The sequence below is a fragment of the Caloenas nicobarica genome, chromosome 5 (assembly GCF_036013445.1).
Source record: "Caloenas nicobarica isolate bCalNic1 chromosome 5, bCalNic1.hap1, whole genome shotgun sequence".
In the NCBI taxonomy this organism is placed as follows: Eukaryota; Metazoa; Chordata; class Aves; order Columbiformes; family Columbidae; genus Caloenas; species Caloenas nicobarica.
Window position 1 is genome coordinate 22,162,086 of NC_088249.1, and position 21,068 is coordinate 22,183,153.

Here is a 21,068-nt window from a genome sequence, read left to right on the forward strand (position 1 = left end):
CTCCGAAAGTGTTCACAGCCAGGCTGGATGAGCCTTTGAGCAACCTGGTTTAGGGAAGGTGTCTCTGCCCATGGCAGGGGGGTTAGAACTAGATGATCTTTAAGGTCTCTTCCAATGCAAACCAATCTATGATTCTTTCTTTAACCCAGACAGAAAAAAAAAATCCCACACTACTTCACTCTGTTGTATTTAGTATTTAAAATAAAAACATTAAAAGCAAAAATTTAAGTTTTCTCAGCATCAAAAAATGTCCCAGGATTTCTTTGTTTACTCACTCACTGACAAGACTGTGTGACAAAACGTGAAAATCTCAGTTATTAGTTATGAAATAGTAAAAGGAAGTACTGCAAAACAGAAAAGGCAATTCAGCTCAAGTTTTACTGAAATTATAATATATAATATAGCCCTAGATGACATATTCTACATAAACATTACAGTCACAGGAGACAGTAAAATAATTATTAAGCAAAGCACAGTATTTGTTTATGCAGTGTACAAGCAATTACAAAACATTTACTGCCATACGGTGTGTTTGGATAGATACTTTGAGAGACTCAGATTTGATCATTTAACATCTAATAGCAATTCATAGAACTACAACAAATCCTAAGACAAACCTTCACAAATTAAACAAGTTCCAAGCCTCAGAACGTATTTTAAACAGAGGGTACATATTTAGGGATGAACCTCTTTCGTAAGCAAGCTCATTAAGATTTTTGCTTGTAATAGGAACATATGTTTTATTTCTGCACTTAAACCGAAGTACCAGGGTCTGACTTTGCAAGATGTACAACACTAAAATTGGCAGGCATTTATTCTGAAAAATGCTGTTAATTCTGTCCACTGTACCATATCATCATCATTTAAGTAGAAGTCTGCTTCCTTGATGATGCAGCAACGCTCTCTTCTAAATCAGCAAAGGTAGTGTATTTAGTAACCCATATCTTTAAGCCAGGTTTCACAAAATTACCCATGTAACTTCCCATTGATTGTTCCCCTATCTCCTCCAATTCTTAATTTTCACTCTCTGTTGTCCAGCTGAATTCAGCTGTTCTGCAGAGCCAAAGCCTCAAGATTATTTTCAGGTTTGTGACTCTAATCAGGCTAACTTGTGGTCTAACTGGAAATTTTACCATTCATGCTAACACTGCCCTACCAGCTCTTTTTTCCATCTCTCTAATCAGCTTCACAACCTTCAATAACAACAGCAAAAGCACTAAAATTTACGTACAAACTGTCACTGAGCGAGGAGTTAATGAATCTCTGTATCAAAGCACTGAGCTTCCTCACTGCCTGAATGGAGCTAGGGATCTAAAATGCATCATCTTTAGCCACAGGACATCAGCGTGCCATTGCCCACACCATTTGGCTACATACATTCATACACCTGGTAGACACTGGCAACAGAGCAGGGACCGAAGCTCAGAAAGTCACTGAGATAACTTGATGTCGCATAGTGCCAAATTATGCAGCCATAAACAGGCACGGTGGGATGAGAACCTCCTTAACCTTCAAAGGTTTAGTCTCAACTCGTGATCTCCTACCACAGAGACTCCTTCCTGAGAGCGAGTTGGTGAAAAGAGAGGGACTATTCATATGCATAATGTGAACTTGTTCAAATATATGAAAAATGGATCTTAACTACCTTTTCAAAGTAAAAACATAAGTAACAATAACACATTTTAAAGCTGGTTTGAAAACTGAAGGTCCATTTTCTTTTTTCAAATTAGTTTTCCTTTACTAATTCTTCTGTGCTCTAGGGAATAATAAATGCAGCATGCACAAACACATGGGACTTCGTAGACCCAAAGAGTTTAGAAAAGGATAGGAAAAGAGTGAGGGCATTTGGGGACAGGATCCTTGAGTGTTTAAATAGAATGCTTCCACTAAAAAAAAACCAAAAACAAACACACAAAAACCAACACCACAACTTTGGCAATTTTACACCAGCTGACAAAACAGCCACTGACATGCATATGTCAAATTTGAGGCTCATTTAGATATAGCCTCTTTCAGGTAAAATAACAATGCTGAAGTCTTATATGTTTGCCATGTGGGTATTAAACACTTTGGAACTGATAATTGCTTATGAGACACTGATGCTTAGCCACTTCTGGTGTACTCCAAGAACTGTATCAAACTCAAATACTCTGTACTGGTTTAATGCCCGTAAAAGTCAAGAACAATAGCACTATTCTGAAAGCACATTAATGCAAACAAGATCAAAATATGATGGAGTGAAATTATTTGTATTCAAAAAAATTCAACTCAAACTAAGAGCTCTATACAACAATAAAAAGGAGGTCTAACACGGTGAAACACACACTAAGAGAACACTGTAACCATAAAAGGTAGCTATAATAAAATAAGCAAAACACAAGACAGGAGATCAAAGCAGATCACCCACATTTTCATGGCCTATAGCTTCTCTTGGTATACTGCCTGCAAAATAAAAAAGGCTAGTCTTAAGGAAACTCTCTTATTTCTACTTTCTTGGCTATAAAAATATTATCTTTTTAATGCCCACTCTGAATTTGGTTGAAGAAAGGCTGAAATGTTTTGCATCAAGGTGATTTTGGTTATAGAAGAGTAAAAGACAAACTGCTTTATATTTTGCCTCCATTTATTATCTCAGTGTAGCCCTTAAGCTATTCAGTTCATCATACACTGTTTGTGGTTATCCTTCTCCTGATTCCAATTCTTCTGCCACTTCTATATCTGCTCTCCAGGAGACTTTGTAGAGAGGAGCCAGAATTGTCTCCACAAGCATAAAACCCAAACACAGACTTTGGGCAATCACAGCATAACTGAACAAATTTAGCAGAACGTACACATACATTTTCTTCCATTTGTACTCATTCTCATTTAGCAATGGCATGTGTAAATCAGGGAAGACTTATGTATTGCTTAAGAATCAGAATGTTCTACATCAAAACCTGCAGCCTTCAGTTGAAGCCTGGTGTTAAGTGATGGATCTCCATTAGCTTGCGTCTGCTTCAGCAAAACTCTTCCCAAAATCACTAACACTTTTGCCCAAACCTAGAGTTTCTTTTTTACAAGCAATTCAGAATCTGGACTGGTCTCACAATACCTTTCTGAACAGCCAGAGGTGAGATGACAGTTTACAATACACATCAAAAATGAAAAACTGCAGAATAAACCAGCAGTGCACATGGATGGGTGATTTCTCACTCCATAGTCATGACAAGAATGATAACCATCATCACCTGCAGCTGTCTTCCTCTCCCCATTCGATTTCTATGAAGACTTTTGCATGTTCTAAATCACAAAATAGGTGTGGTAGTGTAAGGTGAATTAACAAATAGAAACATTCAACCACAGCTCACACATGTAGTCTTTTAAGTATCCATTGTGGGAAGCAATTTTCTGGTACAGGTTTGAACTTGGTACTTTGAATGAATAGTCAGGAAAAAAAAACCTCATAAGGATGGATTTGATACTATAACAACACTCATTCCACATGCTACAGTCTGTTCACACAAACACCTTGTGCTTCATATACAACATTGATCTGGATGGTATGCCATCCATTTTCACAGGGCTGCCAATTTATACTTCATTGTAAATCAGAAGAGAAAATAGTATCTGAGGCTACAATATTTTGTCATATAAAACAGATGCCTTAGTCAATAAATTTCCACAGTATCTGAAAGACTCATAATTAAAAATGAATCCAAACAGAATGGCCATAAATTAAACAAGCAAATGCAAATGTGTAACTTGTTAATAAGGTATAAGTTTTTTACTCTAAGTTTTACAAATAGAGATTATAATGAACACTCCAGAACATACATGATACTCAAAAGAAGCAGGCAAACTATTAAAAAGTCTCCTTAGCAGAGTATGAGTCACTTTTATATGCTTTAAAATAGTATCAGATCTTGATAAACCACAGTATACACTATGACTTTTGGATTGAATTTTAGTTTAGTGATGCACATTAAAAAAGAATGATCACCGGGTGGCTTGTGTCATCTGTTATCACCAACAGTACACTCAGGGAAGTGCAAGGAGGTCAGAACCCAGCAAATAGCATCCAAAATAAAATCCACGACTGGACTACCCAGAAAGGCCTCAGAAGAAGAGGCCTCCCCAATATTCATCCAGGAAAATCCCTGTCAGTTTCCTTATTGTTATTATTATTATTGAATAAATTGCTCCTGAAAAAGTCAAGTTGCTTAATATACATAAAATAAAATACATTAGCATTGGTCTCCTTGTTTGAATACCTATTTCCTCTTTCTCCTACCATTTGCTTTATGGTTTAAGTATTTTCATTTTTAAAGCTTTATTTTATTATCAGTTTAATCTGCTTTCATAGTTCTGATCTACAAAGTTATTTCTCCCATATTTCTATTATTATTTGATCCATACTGCCTTTTTTCTCTTGACACTTGAATATGGCCTAATGGAAGGACAAGATTTTGAAGAAAAGAAGATGGACAGAGTCTTTGAAAATGACGGCGTAAAGCATGCAGTAGTTTTCAGTTAGTTATGAAAGATCTTGGTCTCATGGAAAGCTTGCATGCATTTTGCTAAGAGGTCCTATACAGTCTTGCATTCTAAGTGTCATTTCAAGATTCGCCTTTCATTTCTGATTTCAACTTTTTCCAAAATAATCCTGATGTAAGCTCACTTCTGTGACTTTGAACCATAAACCAGAGATAACAAAGTCTTACAGAGATTCAAGAAGCCAATAACGCTTTAAAAGTTCCTCTTCAACTTTTCTATTGTGTATAACAGCATGAATCTCTGACTATATTCTTTATGTGAATATTTAGGTAGAGTCAGTGATATATGGAATGAACAGTAATACCATACCCAGAAGAGCACAGCAGCATGCCTTTGCTCCTCATGAATGACTGGCAAATCCTCCTAATCCATCCTGACCACAAAAGCAAGAAAGAAATTAAAGATGAACTAGTTCTATATTTGCTGGTAGCGAACATCTTCAGGGATAAAACTGGACAAACTACAGAGGAAGGACTCAACAGAACTTTTAGCATTAATATCAACAACAATTAATAGCTTTGATTTAGATATCTGAAATAATCTGAAACTAGCAACATGCCATTCAGAGTAGTTTCAATAAAATATGTTGGGAGGAAACAGAAAAGCTTTCATTCCATTCCTTTCCAAAACTGACTAGAAAGATAAAGTCACGTTTGGTGGTTTGGTTTTTTGGGGGGGGCGGGGGGGTTGTTGTTGTTTGTTTGTTTGTTTTTATTTTATGAATGCTTACACCTCAGGTTAAATTTGTTTGTTTTGTTTCACTCTATCTAGCAAAATTGGTTATAACGTTAAAAAAAAGCCCCTACTCATAAAAAGTTCAGTTGGACTCAATTTTATGGGTACAGTTGATAATATTTGAGATCAAGATATAGAGAAAAACCATGTGTCTTCATCATCAATGCTGAAAAGTCTCATTGTGCAAGTTCTCGTCTTAAAACAGGATTAAAATTTTCATTTTAGTACTTGTGTCCGTTTCCCCTCTCACTTCCACCGACTACCACAAAGAAGAGCCTGACTTCCATTGTCTCTGTAACATTCCATTAGGCAGCCAAGAGCAACAAGATCCCATCTTAGATTTCTTTTTCTAAGACTGAACAAATTCATATCTCTGCCTCTCTCCTCACATGCTGGGCATACAGCTCTCCAGTTAAGTGACAGAATTTTACACATATCATAATGTCTGAAGAGTACACGTTCTCGTGCTCAAACATATCCAACCACTTAAGGTGAGTTACAGAATTCCAATCCATCAGGCTTAACATTGTTCAGTTTTACAAAGTCTTCTGGGTTTCATTATGTTTTTAAGAGAGCAAGAAAATGTGTTTTTCTTAAAAAAAAAAAAAAAAAGGCAAAAAAAAGCGCCAAAATTTGATCTTTAATTCAAGCACAAAAACCAAACTAAATATTTGCAGAGAAAACAGAATTGGTGACTGTCTGATGAATCAAGGCCATATTCTAACCCATTCAAACAAATCTGAATTTTACAATAAAATAAAAAATAAAACCACTTAAAATGCCGCCAATGAGTACTAGCCCTGACCCTTGTTTCAAAACCACTCTGCAACATACCCAGTGCTTCAGCATAATTCTGAATGTGGCAAACTCCAGCAGCAGATTAAGACCCTCAGTCATTAGCTTTAGGTCTGTTTTGGCCCCTGGCATTCCTCCTGTTTACTCCTATCTTCAAGTTTCTGTGAAATGTCAACAACTCCCCAGGTCATTCGACACCTGTAAATGGCCCATTCCCTGTCCACCATGAATTAATGCATAAAACATCAGAAATAATCTGAGCACTGAATAATATGACCACTTTCTACCTCTAGGAAAATTTTTGGCTACTTTGTTTGCAAAGGAAACAAAGCAAACCACCTCTCCTTCTGCTCTCAGAGCATCACATAAAATAACAAACTCCAAAAGTTTCTAATTCTGGTGTTCTCATTTTCTCAAAGAATTTGACTCTCCCTAAGGCCATCTTCACTCAAGTTTCCCTATAATATTTGTTCTCAAAAAAAGTCTATTTTCTTCTTGCAAAGCCATGTTGTGCTAACAATATCAAATTCTTGTTCTTTTGAACTACCCTGCTAAAGCAAGCATCAGTCGTACCAACTTGAAGATCTCTTCAGTTGTCACCTAACTTTCTCACTGAGGAAAAATCCAACACCAAACCATTTCATTCTTTGATTTCAAAGAATAAGTAATACTCTGCACCATAAATTCAGCTGTATTCATGACTATGCATATACCACACCAGATTAGCACTGCCACAAATATTTCTACAATTGTTTAATAAATCCTACTGCTATTGAATCTCATCAGGTTTTGGTTGGTTGGTTTGTTGCCCCCCCGCCCCCTTTTTTCTGGCACCAGGACTTGGTTTCCTGTGCATCCCAGTCAGTAATTCTACAAAAATCTTAAAGAACTACCTAAGACGAGTTAATTTGATGGGTGCTGAAGATACAGAAAGCCAGAGTATGACACATGCTATTTTAGACTAACAGTATTCTTCAAATGCATATTCAGTTAAGAGAAACCCAGGTCTGGCATAGAGATGGGCCTATTTGTACTCACTATGTGCAGCTGCAGAAAATCACCAAGTCCAGGGGCACTGTCAATCCGAACTAGAATGCCATCCTTCACTGTTGTGCTGAAGCCCACAGCAAGACGGTCTGTCCTTGTGCTCGGTCTGTCATTAGCTGGCCAGGTATACAGTATGAGACCTCCACTCTTCCCAAATATATATGTGGCACCAGCTACAAAACAAAAACAAAAAGAAAACACTATTAATTACACAATTCAGTTATGTATTTGCCAACTCTGGTAATAATGTTATGACCCCCAAGAGGAAAAATATAACAAGCACATGATTTCATTAGTTAATGGGGTGAAATTAATGCCTCCTGCTGGCCAGGCTACTGATAGCACAGAGAGAAGGCTCCGGGAAAACTGAGTGGATGATGGCAATCTGTATTTCCAGACTCACCCAGGTAACAGAAAAGGACAACATGTACCAGAATCCTTCTGTTTTATGACAAATGACATTGTGAGCTATCTTTGACATTGGAATTGATTCTACATGTGTTATAAGACACATGAAATGGTGCTTTAGACTGCCCTCCCCAAATTCTCACATGTATTCTTCCTTCTAAAAAGCGGCAAGTTTTACTACATAGACCAATGGCTCTAGACTGCTAGACACTTTTTCCCAATGGAAGGAGACATGAAGGTGAAACAGCTTTTTAATCAGATAAAACATATCTGTTCCTTCACCATTAGCCTTGCACCATTAGACTCTGTAACAAACAATGTTATTTCCTCCTTATGAAAAGTTCATCCTTCAGATGAGCATGGACTCAAGACTCACAAACACCTCCAGAGAGTAATCTAGATGTGCATGTATGTTATTCAGAACATCTTCATCTTCCTACACACTTCACAGCAGGAAAACTGCAAACAAATAAGCAAGCTTCCTCTTAAGGTATAAATCACTCAATAAATTTATTCTGTATACAACACGATGAAGTATATTTTATTATTTCCTAAGTAAAGAACAAGCAGCATTTAAGACAAAGATAAGTGAAGAGCTTATCAAAAATGAAGGATTTCATTAGTGCTAACTTCCCAGACAATGCCAGATAAGACACCGCTGTTCAGGGAAAAAAAACAAGCCACACCTGCTTCAGAAGCATGGGATTCAATGTTATATGGGGATTCAAAGAGAATATCTGGCAGGTTTCCTTAAGGCTGGACTATTCACACACAGCAGGAGACTACCCTTTCCTCAAGACTTCTTAAGACTTCTGGATGTCTAGTCCACATATTTCCAGGATTGTTTGTATTTACAGTGAGCCTGGGGATTTCTTCCTTGCACTTGTTTTTTAAGGACAACAACTCTCCAAAGCTGAGCACTGCCCTCCCACATTCACAAGGGCCATCTGCACAAGACAGACACACAGGTGAGGAAATACTGTTGCAGATGAGGAAGCTGAGAAATGAAAGTGTTTAGAGTTCACATTCTGACTTGTACTCAGCAGTCTGAGTTAGGAGCAGGATTTTATAACTCAGCAGTTATAAAACCAGCCCTGAGCTTCTTGGAAAATATGGCTAAAATTGCTGTCATAGACCCAAATCTACAGGCAGGCCAGGAACAACACTTCTTAATGCTTCAGCCACTTACTGCACCCCATCTTCTGAGCACTATTACAATGGGTCACAAGCTACAGAATAGTAAGCAAAAAAACCCAGCTCCCGTTACTGCATCAGGGATGAAATAGCTGTAGAAAGTACAGGCAATTACTGGGTACATTTTCTAATCCAATTGAAACTATAACTGATGATGTCTTTTTTTTTTTTTCCCCCCACCATATACCAACCAGCAACAGGTATCAAGCAACCGGGAACAGAGTAAACGCAGTTAGATACAGAAACAGATGACATCATGTATGTGTAACTGCTACACTTGCCTACAAAGCCGGAGCTCCACTAAAGCTCTTTATGACCTGAATTCCAAACAAATACTACACATTAGTAGAAATAATTGATACACTTCACTCTCACTTAAGAAGCTTTCTCTAGACATCTCAGCACACATTACCAAAACAGACATCAACATCTCAGGCACACAGAAAGGACATGATTTTTGAACAGCTGACACAATGAGAATGAAAATGAATCCTCCTTCCTTCCTTTCTTGTCTGTGCATACCCACCCAAACTTGCCCTCAGTAAATTCAAGCAAATGTGTCTGAAGTCAGGGTTAGATAGGAAATTTCACTCATATTTCCGAATTAGCAGAAGCACACATTGGCATTTCAGAGCTGTGCATGTTGCTTCAGTTTCAGAAAGATTCATGTTACAAGAATAAACTCTGTCTCCCCATTCAGCTTTGAAGTCAAGATGGAGGGTGCACAATTATCGCAAAATATGTAGAAAGGGGTTTTGCTTGTCTGTTTGTTTAAACGCATCCCCAACTGTATCTGTAACCTCTTGGTTAGAGAAATAGTTGGAAATGACTGGGTAGTGAATTATCTATGCCTTCCTTCCATGCACAGGTATATCAACAGCCTGCTATAACCTATGTTACAAACATCCTCCTTCAGTTTATCCATTTTTTTTTCTAGAGGTTGTGTGTATTTGCATTACAGACTAAAACAAGGCATAGCAACATGGTAAGCAAAACGATGTGAGTTTGCTCATTGTTGATGGCTTCACAGATTAAAACCCCCTTTCCAAAATCATTCTCACTTGAATTACAACCTTCTCCTCCTTTTCTATGTACCGGTTATCAGGCCTTTCAACAGCAAGGACGAGCTTGGAAGAGAGTTCTTCATTATTTACGAAGACAGATGATTTCTTTGCCTCTGCAAAAGCCATTTGGCTGCAGGTAGAGCATGTCAGTGCACCTACGAGTACCAATTAGAACCAATTATGTCTTCATAGGCCTGTCATGGGACTTAACTGCTTAATGGAGCTCATTTTTTCCTCACAGAACGCAGATTTTGCTTCTAGGCCTAACTTGAATACATTCAGTACTTTGGGTTTGTGCACAAGGATCATTCAGATGCAACAACCAGAGGAGCATCACCCAAATTAACCTGTTAACAGAAGCCTGGGGCCAGCAGTTGTTTCCCTGTTGTCCAGATCAGAATTACCCGGGCCACTTGCTTTACACCTGTGTGCAGGCTGAATACACAACAATTTGTTGGGTACATCAATGGTTCTTCCCCTCCTTTTTGAGAATGGACAGGATACTCATTGCCTTGTTTGGAAAGAGACGGCATATTAACATTGTGCCAGTACCACCTCTTTTCCCAAATTATGAACAAAATAGTCACTCCAGTCTGAAAACACACAGTGCAAACATCAAGTAAAAGTAGAAGAGGAGGGATAACAAGAGTTACTACCACACTGTGATTGCATTAAAAAATAAGCAAAACAAATAAACCTACAAAAAACGCTCTTGACTTAGATGCTTCTGTTTGACTGCAGCAACCATGAGTTTATGGAGTTTCAAACTCCAAAAGAATTGAACAAGACAAACAGTAGAAGTACAGCTCTAGACTTCAGAAAAGGAGATCTCACCTTCAGCAGAACCTGACATAGGCCTGAACAATTCTATTTGGTTGACCTTGCTTTAAGCTGGTGTGAGTGAGCTAATTGGACTAGTTCACCTCCAGCAGTCCCTTCCAGTCTTAAATCAATAACTATCCTTTCTTTGTAGTGTTGCAGAGAATTGTAGACTAATTAAGTAAAGAACTCAGTTAAAAAAAAGTTGATGAAAAGAAAGTCTCTTCAACTTGAGATCTTCGCATTGCACCTAAGCTTTGTTACAGACCTCTTTGTTATACAAGAGCACATATTTTTTTCCAAGATACTTTCTATTCAAGACAGATAATGAATAACACACTGTTAATGAGCAGCCACTTGATATTTAGTTTTTCCTCATTGTTCAAGGTTTAATCATGTACCTCCTCTAATAAATACAACACCAACTGTGCCCTGAAAATAGAAAAGTCTGAGAGACTGATTAATTCCATTGCATTTACTGTTACAGTGTGTCACCACTTCAACTATGTAAGACTAACTTCAACCTATATTGTGCAAAACAAAGAAGAAAAAAATAAAGTCAAAGATATGAGCGCACAAAATTATTTCCCCAGTCAGTTGTGAGAAATCCCACTTCTCACAGTGGCCTCGGCCAGATTTACTGCACCGACATGAGAGAACAAACAGAATATGTTCAGCAACTCTACTGGGATGCTACATGCAGAATTTGGTCAGTATTGGGAGCTCAGAGCAATGAAGAAATATATAGCAAGGGAAGACTCCCTACAGATTTAAGATACTAGGATGCCATTACATGTTTAGCATACACAAAGCTTATAAACTCATAAACTGATAGTTTGATAGAAAGACAGTTGACTTCTCCCAGAAATGACACAACTTGTAACTATAACTTTGGTGTTCAGAGATTTAAACATCAGAGAGATGGATATGTTGCAACACACATGACGATGCTGTTACTTAAAGTCTGCATATCTAGCTTAGTCAAATTATGTATTTGCTAGCTCTATTCATGGACAGAGCTGTTAGATTATTCAGTTTCAGACAAAACAAAATAGTTTGAGGCAAACACTTCTCATGGAAAATTCCTAACAGAAAAGTTATAAGCAATGTTATAAGCTACAGCAAATAAAGCCTCCTAGTGTATTGTGCTAAAAAAAACATTTAGTTGAAGTTGGCACCAACAACAATAATTTTAAATCAGTTTTCATTGTTTCTTCATCATCGTCCAAAGACTTCAAATACCTATCTTAAGGAAAAGTATCCTTCAATCAACACAGTAAAACTGCAGCAGCTCTATCTTGCCTAAAACTAATCCTGTAAATTAGTAGAAAACAAGTCTGTCACATCTGCACAAGATATAACTTCTTTTGCGTCTTAGGGATCCTGTGAATCTCCTCACATTAAATGTTCTATTGCAAATCCTCTATTTGCATCTACTAAGCCATCAACAGCCCATTTTGCCTCAGCTACAGCACAGCATACACAATAATTTCCCTGTGGCCTGGAAAATGCAACATTTGGCAGGTATTATTGTACAACATTGTTTATACATTGAAGGGTTACCTGCAGCAACTGTGCACCGGGATCTAAGTACGAGTTTAAAATACTATAAATGCTACAGTTCAGATTTTTACAACTATAAAGTATCTTTAAGATGAAAATTTAAGATGAAAATTATGAGGAACTGAGGCAAATTTAAAATCCACAATAATTACTTAACATCAACATTTATGACCAGGGTCCTGCGTCCCTTCATGACAACATTGTCATGGGCAAAACAAACTCAGCTGGGGTACTCTCACTTAATTGGTTTTATGGACAATTAACATAAACTTTAAATTACCGATTCAGGCATTGGGAAACAAAGACAACAAACAATTAAATAAATACTTAGGGAAAGTTCCTTTCCTTCCCCAGGCTCAGCTGCAGTCAGCCAGCTCTCATCCCCCTTCCTAGTCTCATCTCTCTCTGGGCTCTAGGGAGACAACTGAGCAGGAGATGAGGGTCGGAGCACAGTGGTTTCTTTCCACCATTCCTTGACTCTTATTCACTTTCTGTGCTCCAGCATGGGTTATCCATGAGCTGCAGCCCCTCAGGGGTGCTCCTGATCCTGTGTGGGTCCTTTCACTGGCCCCAGTCCCTCAGGAGTGTCCCTGCTCTGGCACAGGCCACCCATAGGCCCCAGTCCCTCAGGCTGTCCCTAACTTGTGCTGCAGTACCCTCAGAGGCATGCCTCATACAACACAAAAACAGTGCATCTCCAGCATACTCCCAGCAATGTCCCCTTCCATGCGCTTCTCCCTGAACCTTCTCCCATGTCCCTTCCAGTTTCTCATTTGGTGGCCCCTCACATGCCTTCCCCCTTCATGCATGCTCCCATGAGCCCTCCCATACCACGTCCTGTGCCTCCTGCTCCCAGTAGCTATTGCCCTTTCTTACACGTGTCTAAGCAGCAACAACATGTGCTCCTCTGACGGGTTGAAGTTCTAGCACGAGGTGGGTTGTTTTCACCCGTGTCACAGCTGTCTGTGACCTCACAGGGCAGTTCACGGCCTCCTCCCACACCGGGTGCTCTGCAGCCCCCTGCCACTCATCACACAATACAAATACAAATATCCTGATTGTGGTGGTAATTTGCCAAAAAAACATGAGGTCTGTAAAAGTAATGATAACGTCTTCCAACCTAAAATAACATGGAAGACAAGGCATATGCCTTTCCCTCGATCATTACGTCTTTATTCTCCTGTATACAATTCTTACAGTATTGACATTGTTTTACTCCTTAACATTTTTTAAAAGGACTGGATACTTATTTTTACATTCCTCGGGGAAGAAATGGGAAACAGCCAAATTTTAAAGTCAAAGACTTGAAAGCATACAAACAAAGAACCCTACTGCATTTTCCTTGTCCTTCCCTCTCCTCCCCGTTTTGCGCCTACTTTATGGTCCTATTATTAGGCTGGTGCAAAAGAAAATTGCATTTTTTGCATTGTTGAAATTTGCTATTTGATATTGGAATATGTTCTTAAATAAATGTGGTTATGTTATACATAATTTTAATGTGCTTTTCTCGCTTTATGTTTTTTTGCTACTGACTCATTGCTTGCTATTTATTTTATATTTATATGAGACTATGGAAATGATGTTGGACAAAAAGCAAATTCAAGCAATTTTCTTATTCGAGTTCAAAATGGGTCATAAAGCAGCAGAGACAACTTGCAACATCAATAATGCATTTGGCCCAGGAACTGCTAATGAACACACAGTGCAGCAGTGGTTCAAGGAGTTTTGCAAAGGAGGCGAGAGCCTTGAAGATGAGGAGCATAGCGGCTGGCCATCGGAAGTTGACAATCACCAACTGAGAGCAATCATCAAAGCTGATCCTCTTAAAACTACATGAGAAGTTGCTGAAGAACTCAGCGTCAACCATTCTTTGGTCATTCAGCATTTGAAGCAAATTGGAAAGGTGAAAAAGCTTGAGAAATGGGTGCCTCACGAGCTGATCGAAAATTTTTTAAAATTGTCATTTTGAAGTATCGTCTTCTCTTATTCCACACAACAACAACAACGAACCTTTTCTCAATCGGATTGCAACATGTGACAAAAAGTGGATCTTATATGACAATTGATGACAAGTGGTGATGACCAGCTCAGTGGCTGGACCGAGAAGGACCTCCAAAGCACTTCTCAAAGCCAAACTTCAATCAAAAAAAGGTCATGGTCACTGTCTGGTGGTCTGCTGCTGGTCTGATCCACTACAGCTTTCTGATTCTCAGCAAAACCACTACATCTGAGAAGTATGCTCATTAAATCAATGAGATGCACTGAAAACTGCAATGCCTGCAGCCGGCATTGGTCAACAGAAAGGGCCTAATTCTTCTCCATGACAACGCCCAACCACAAGTTGCACAACCAATGCTTCAAAAGTCGAATGAATCAGGCCATGAAGTTTTGCCTCACCCATCATATTCATATGACCTCTTGCCAACTAACTACCACTTCTTCAAGCATCTCGATAACTTTTTAGAGGGAAAACACTTCCACAACCAGCAGGATGCAGGAAATGCGTTCAAAGAGTTTGTCAAATCCTGAAGCATGGGCTTTTACACTACAGGAATAAACAAACTTATTTCTCATTGGCAAAAATGTGTTGATCATAATGGCTCCTATTTTGATTAATAAAGATGTGTTTGAGCCTAGTTATAATGAGTTAAAATTCATGGTCCAAAACTGCAATTACTTTTGCACCAACCTAATATATTTTCTGCTTAGTCCAGTAGTCTTGATGAGTCTCTCAGGGTATTTCATATGCTGGTGTAAAGGTCCTACCAAGTTTATTAATAATCATAACCTCCTGCTCTCCAACAAGAAGCTATCAGTTCAACTACAGGAAAATTTGTGATGACGGCATTTTGCTCTTCTTTCTTGGCATGAAACTGAAATGTAGGTTATTTTCAAGAAGTAATATTGTCAAAGGATGGAATCAGTAACACATTGTACATGATCACAGGTTAAATGAGCAAAGCAAGACCAAATTCACATCAGGAAGAAAACCTTGGTGGCATCTGTAATTAACAGCCCTTCAATCAGCCACCCTTTGAAGTGGTAATCAAATAATGGAGACCTGATAGTTTATGCAGACATTCAAAAATTGCCGCCAAGTCGCAGTAAGAAAAGGTGGAAGTTCTGACAAACCCAGAAAAAAATAAGAAAAAGTGACCTCCATATCATTGTACCTAAACTAGGCAGTTCATTTACTATTTCCATCATCAGAAAAGGCACTAGTAAAGGAATGCAGGTTAGAATACTGGCATGAAACCAAGTGAGAAGAGATCAGGTATACATCTGCAGAAGCTCAGTAAGGAGATAAAATTTGCTGCAGCAGGAAGCATCATTATTTGGTCACATAATGAAAAAGTAGCTCCCAAAACCATGGTATACAGAGAACTATTCTGCCATAGCAAGTAGAGATGAACAAAGCAACAAGGAAGAGCTGCTAAGACCAAGTTCTGCTCTAATACAAAATTCTGATAAAATAGGTAGGAGGTTTTGCATGAAATCTGATCAGATTAATCTAATTGCTGCCCCAGAAACTAAAGTATCTATGATACGTTCACAGCTTAAGGTAAACAGCACATTTGACCACTCACTTTCCAGTCAGGGAAACAACAGTGGCATAGCTCTTCAGGCTTTAACTTGGTCAGACAGTTCAACACCTTATTTATTTATCCTTGCTACAATTTTGAGGAAAAATGAGTCATACTTTGAATACTAGGTCTAAGCAGGAATTTAAAGCAAACAATACAGATTGCACAAACCAGAAAAGAGCACTGTTAGGGAATAGACTGCCTTAGCTTATTGAACTATTAGGTATACTCCTTCTTATAGAAGAATTATTAGAAGAAATATTAGAAACTGCTCATATAGGACTCACTTAACATAAGTAAGTTTGCTTAGCATAACTTCGGTAAGCTCTGAACCTTTGAACTTTCTGCTTCATTAAGTTAAAAAGGCCTCGGAGTCTTCAAGCTAGAAAATAAAAGGAGCTGCATCCCTGGAAATAAGTAAGGGAACAGAACTGCGTCTAACAGAAAACGAAACAGAAGAATGTTTTGGTTTGCCAATAACTTATTTTTCTCCAGCTGCAGGTGCAAAATAGAAACTGAAGGTCAGGACATTGACTGATGGCCTGCCTAACAAAGATGAAGAGAACCAATGAAAACCAGGGAGACTTTAGACTCTAAATTTGCAGTTGGCCTGGAGTGACACACAGGGGATGGGGGCTTGGATTATGGGGCTATAATTGCCCAAGTTGTTTTTTTTTTTTCCCTGAGGGTCCGTCCTCAGGAGGCATCCAGCTTAAACTGCTCTACACTGTACCTTGCTAATAAACTATTTCTTTAAGATGAATTTCTGGAATCCATGCCTGGGTCTCTGCTATAGGAAACCTAGAAAAAAAGAAACTTCCTTAAGAAGCACCAGGACTTTCAAATGGCTTCTGACTATTTCTTGCTCCCTGAAATCTTATAATTTTGCAACCCAGACACTAAAACATCAGTTGATACCTGTACACTGTCAAAAGGATATGCATTGGCTGAGTAAAAAATAAAGCTTCTGATAGTTGTTTTTCCAACTTAACTCCTTCTGGCCACATCAAAAGACCATGTATGCCACACAACTCCAAATTTCCTCTAAATGAATTTGTTAGGAGTAAAAAGACTAAAAGAGTGACAAAATAATGTTCTGAGGACAGGCAAAGAAATGCAACAGTGTCCACATACATTAAGAACATAAATAATAGTGAAAATAGGTAGTTTTTAACTACTTTTGCAATATGCTCCTAAACAGCATGGATGATTTATTTGACTCTTCGTTACCTGAAACTACTTGAACTGGGTCAATTCTAGGTGTGCTAGAACATCTGTATTGACTACAGATAACCTAACAGGTGTTCTCCATTTCCAGCTTCTGAGATTTCTGTTTATTTTTAAATTATTCATATGGGTATTCTCCGCTAAATGCACTGCATACAGCTTCTTTACCTCGCTGTCACATTAGATGTATGGTAACATTTCCAGCTACTATTATCAAACAAATTAAGAATGGAACAAAAAAAAGAGATCAAGAGAGAAGTGATCTGACTGGTTTTCAGATTAAGAGAAAGAAATTAACAGCACTAGTACTAGGTCATGGGCCAGGCCATTCCTTCTGCCCTTCCAAATTTACCAAAGCATCAGTCTTGACACCAGCTGTTCTTCCTTCTCCAGTTATAAGCTGTCATTCAGTTGCCCTCAATCTTAAACTTCAACTACATTGTTATCCTAATCTTTATTTCAGTTCTCCTCTTCCCATCTCACTTCATGTCACACCAAATTTAAAAAAAAAAAAAAAAAGTTCTGTGACAAAAAAATGAATCAGAGCTGAGGAGGCAAAAGACAAGTTAGACATCAACATATCCCCTGCCTTCAAGTATATATGGCAATGTTCTTACAGTATATCGAATGATCTGGAATATCAGGCTATCCCAGGGACACCTTTAAGTTACTGTCACTCAATCACGCACATGAAGGAATGGAAGCCTAGTCAAAACTGAGTATCATAATCAATCAGAACAAAATATCTTACTCCTCCTTCTCCTAAAGATGCCCCTAAAGAAACCCCAGTTGCTGCATTTTCCACATCCCTTGTTTAAAAGGTCTACTAATACAAACACCTGAAAAATGTTACAGAGGAACTAACCGTCATCATCTGGCTCACTTGACCATTCCATCACAGGATCTTTCCTAAGAGGAAAAAAAAAGACAGACCTGATACTTTTTATAACAAGAACACTGAAACATCCTTTTATTTATCAAGAGCTTTAAATTGCCTAAGAATGAAGAAACTTAAAACTCTGAAAAATGCAAAGTTTCCAGTCTAATCCTCAAAAAAGAGCAAACTTCTGTGCTTAAAAGGTGTTTTCATGAACTAGCTCTTTTTTCCTTTCAGGATGCTCACTCTTCTCTTGACAAACCCTCTGAGACCCAGACTGAACACCATACTCATCTCACATCTCAAAAAGCAGATATTGTTTGACATGAAACTGAAGTTCCATTCCTGCTTTAAAATACGAAGGAGCCTCTTCTATAAAAAAGGTAGTTTGCAGGTTTTCTAATTCCTTCTAACATAAAACAGAAGTAGAAATTTGGATCCTACCTGCCTTCTGTGTTTTTCTTTTTTAATGTCAGCAAATGAATACGTCACTTTCCTCCTAGTATGTGTGCATCAGCCAACAATCAGATCAGATACTGGGAATACTGAGTTTTTTCTCCTAAATCTGAATTTGCTATGGGCCATGGTGGGGATATTTAGGGACTAGCTGCTGACTAAAATGGACTCAAGATGACCATATGCATACCAACTTCAACACAACAGATTGCAACTAGAAAGTATTTCAGTAGTTTCTTCATTTACATTATAACAATGCAATTGGTCAGACGAGGATCTGGCTAGTTCACTGTCATGTCTTCAGTACTGATCCTAAGTGAACACCCAGGGAAAACTAAGAGTAGAGCAAGCATATTTCCTTAACATATGCACCCAGACTACGAGCCTTTTCAGCAATTAACTCAACCTCATGTGGTTTGCTTGTACAGTAATCCCAAAGAGATCTTATTTCCAAGTATTTATCTAGTCTCTCCTTGAATACATTTAGAAGTTTTGCATTCACACTAATGACTTACAAACCTTTACCAATGACTCACACAAATCTGCCACTGATGTAGCAAGCTAAACACTAGCCAGCTGTGAGCCCCATCAGCAAATGCAGCCTACAGCATCCTGTACTCTATTAACAAGACTGTAGCCTGTTAATAGATTAAGTGATGCTTCTCCTTTACTCAGTGCTTGTTAGACTACATCTAGAATAGCACATCCAGTTTTGGATTGACAAATTGGAGTGAGTTCAGTGAAGGGCCATGAGTTGGCTGAGCAGCTGAAGTGTCTGCCTTGTGAGGAAAGGCCAAAGGATTTGGGCTTGTTCAGCTTGGAGATGACACAACTTTAAGGGTACCTAAGGGCATTCTCATAGCACCTGCAAAGAGGTTATTGAAAAGACAAAGGCAGGCTCTTCACCATGGTGTGCAGCTGGAGAACAGAATGCAATTGGCATAGTTTGAACTGAGAGAATGTGACCTGATAGAAGGAAACAGCTTTCTCCTCACAAGGACAGACAGGCAGTCAAACAGGTTGCTCAAGGAGATTTTGGAGTCTCTGTGTGCGGAGGTTAAGATCTGACTGCATAAAACCCAAAGCAACCTGACCTGACCTCACAGCTGACCCTGCTCTGAGCAGGGATTTGGATTAGAGACTTTCTGAGGTCTCCTCCAGTCCAAGTGAAGAATCACCTTTTTGTGTGAAGAGTCATCTTTTTCATACTTGCTCTTGCTACATAGATTACATGCTCCCTAGTTCTTGTACCAGATGACATAGTAATCTGTCCCTACATCTATCCTCTCAGTGTCAACTTTGCCTTGCAGACTCTTATCATACCACCATCCCCAGCCCTTAAGTCACCTCTTTCAAGTAAAGTCACCAGTCACGTCATCAAATTCAGCTCCCCCAGCTTTAGGCAGCCAGATGACAGATGTCAATCTAGAAAAGGTCCACAAGTACAATTCCTCCAGGTATTTTTTTTTTTTAAACACATCACAGTATATAAAAAACATCCTACCAAAAAAAAAAAAAATTAAAAATAAAAATCACTGCTCAGAACAAATATAGAACTTTCATTACAGGAAGACAAATGGCTTAAAACCACAATGCATTAGAAAAAGAGATCAAAATAAACTACAAACACAACAGCTGAATTATGAATTTTGCTGGACAGAAGTGCCCAGAAAACTATGACCAGTTACTGTGACCCTTGCAGAACATGTTTACTGTGGTTGAAGTTATCCACCACCTGGAAAGAAACTTCATTAGGTTGCGACTGTGAAGGAATTCAGTAAAGGTAGAAAGAATTACTTCTTAGTTGCATTCTGCTGCCAAAGAGGAGCTGGAATTTGGATGCGGTTTCTTTTTTCTTGGTATTTCCTGATAAAAGTGCACACAGAGAGGATGTCCTTGGAGAAGCCCAGAAGGCAGCATGCCAGAAGAGCTGAATACAGAGACTGCTCTTAGCAAGGAGAAGCACAGCAGGATTCATAGCTCATTTGGGGCTTGGAGGAAGAATAGTGATGTTAGTTCACTACAGTTTTACAGAATCTGAATGGTAACAAAATGGCCTAGACACAGCTGAGGATGGAGGCCAAACTGCTACTATTGATCTCAGCCCATTCAACTGTCCTTCAAAGAATCTCTTTCTAGTCTCCATCCTTGAGCTATGGCTTATTACATCAAAATAAACAAACTATCAGGCAGAAACAAACAAACAAACAAAGACCCACAAAACAAAATCACAAAGACAACCACAGCTCTCCGAGTTTCATTTAGTCACTTCAAGTTTAAGTAGCATAATATCTTGTGTGGCCAGTTTGCAGACTAAAAGGTTTTATGTGTTTAAAATGTAGGTAACCCATCATTCTTCCTTACATACCTGTTCCCATTTCCTCAGTCATAGGTATTAAAACAGAAAATACAGTTTACATTTATAGCCTCCACTGCAGGAGATCAAACCCAAATTTTCAGGCTTGAACGCTAAAAAGAGTTGGGCCGGAAATATTGGCTATTAGATATTCATCAGAAACCCAGAAGGAAATAGTTTTACCAAATCTCACATGCTAAATCAGCAGAAGAGTTGGGAATAGGAAGCGGGTTTTCAGGGATCTAAGCTGTCGCTGGCCATTAGCATTTCAGCAGCATGCTTTTGAAATAAACTTCTTGATCTATCACCACTTGCCATGGTTTGGTTCATGTCAGAGCAGTCTCAGAGTACACAAGCTTGACTCCTTTCAAATAAAATTAAACTGGAAGATGCAATTGAGCTATTAATAA

General features: G+C 38.5%; 1 protein-coding gene across 16 annotated transcripts in view; it reads right to left on the reverse strand.

Moving 5' to 3' along the window:
* Positions 1-21,068, reverse strand: part of NRXN3 (neurexin 3) — a 984,867-nt gene that overhangs the window by 251,359 nt on the left and 712,440 nt on the right. For all 16 annotated transcript variants that reach the window (XM_065635027.1, XM_065635026.1, XM_065635029.1 and 13 more), the window contains one exon: positions 7,102-7,283. In XM_065635027.1, coding sequence (XP_065491099.1) covers positions 7,102-7,283 — 182 coding nt within the window. The remainder of the gene's footprint in view (positions 1-7,101; positions 7,284-21,068) is intronic.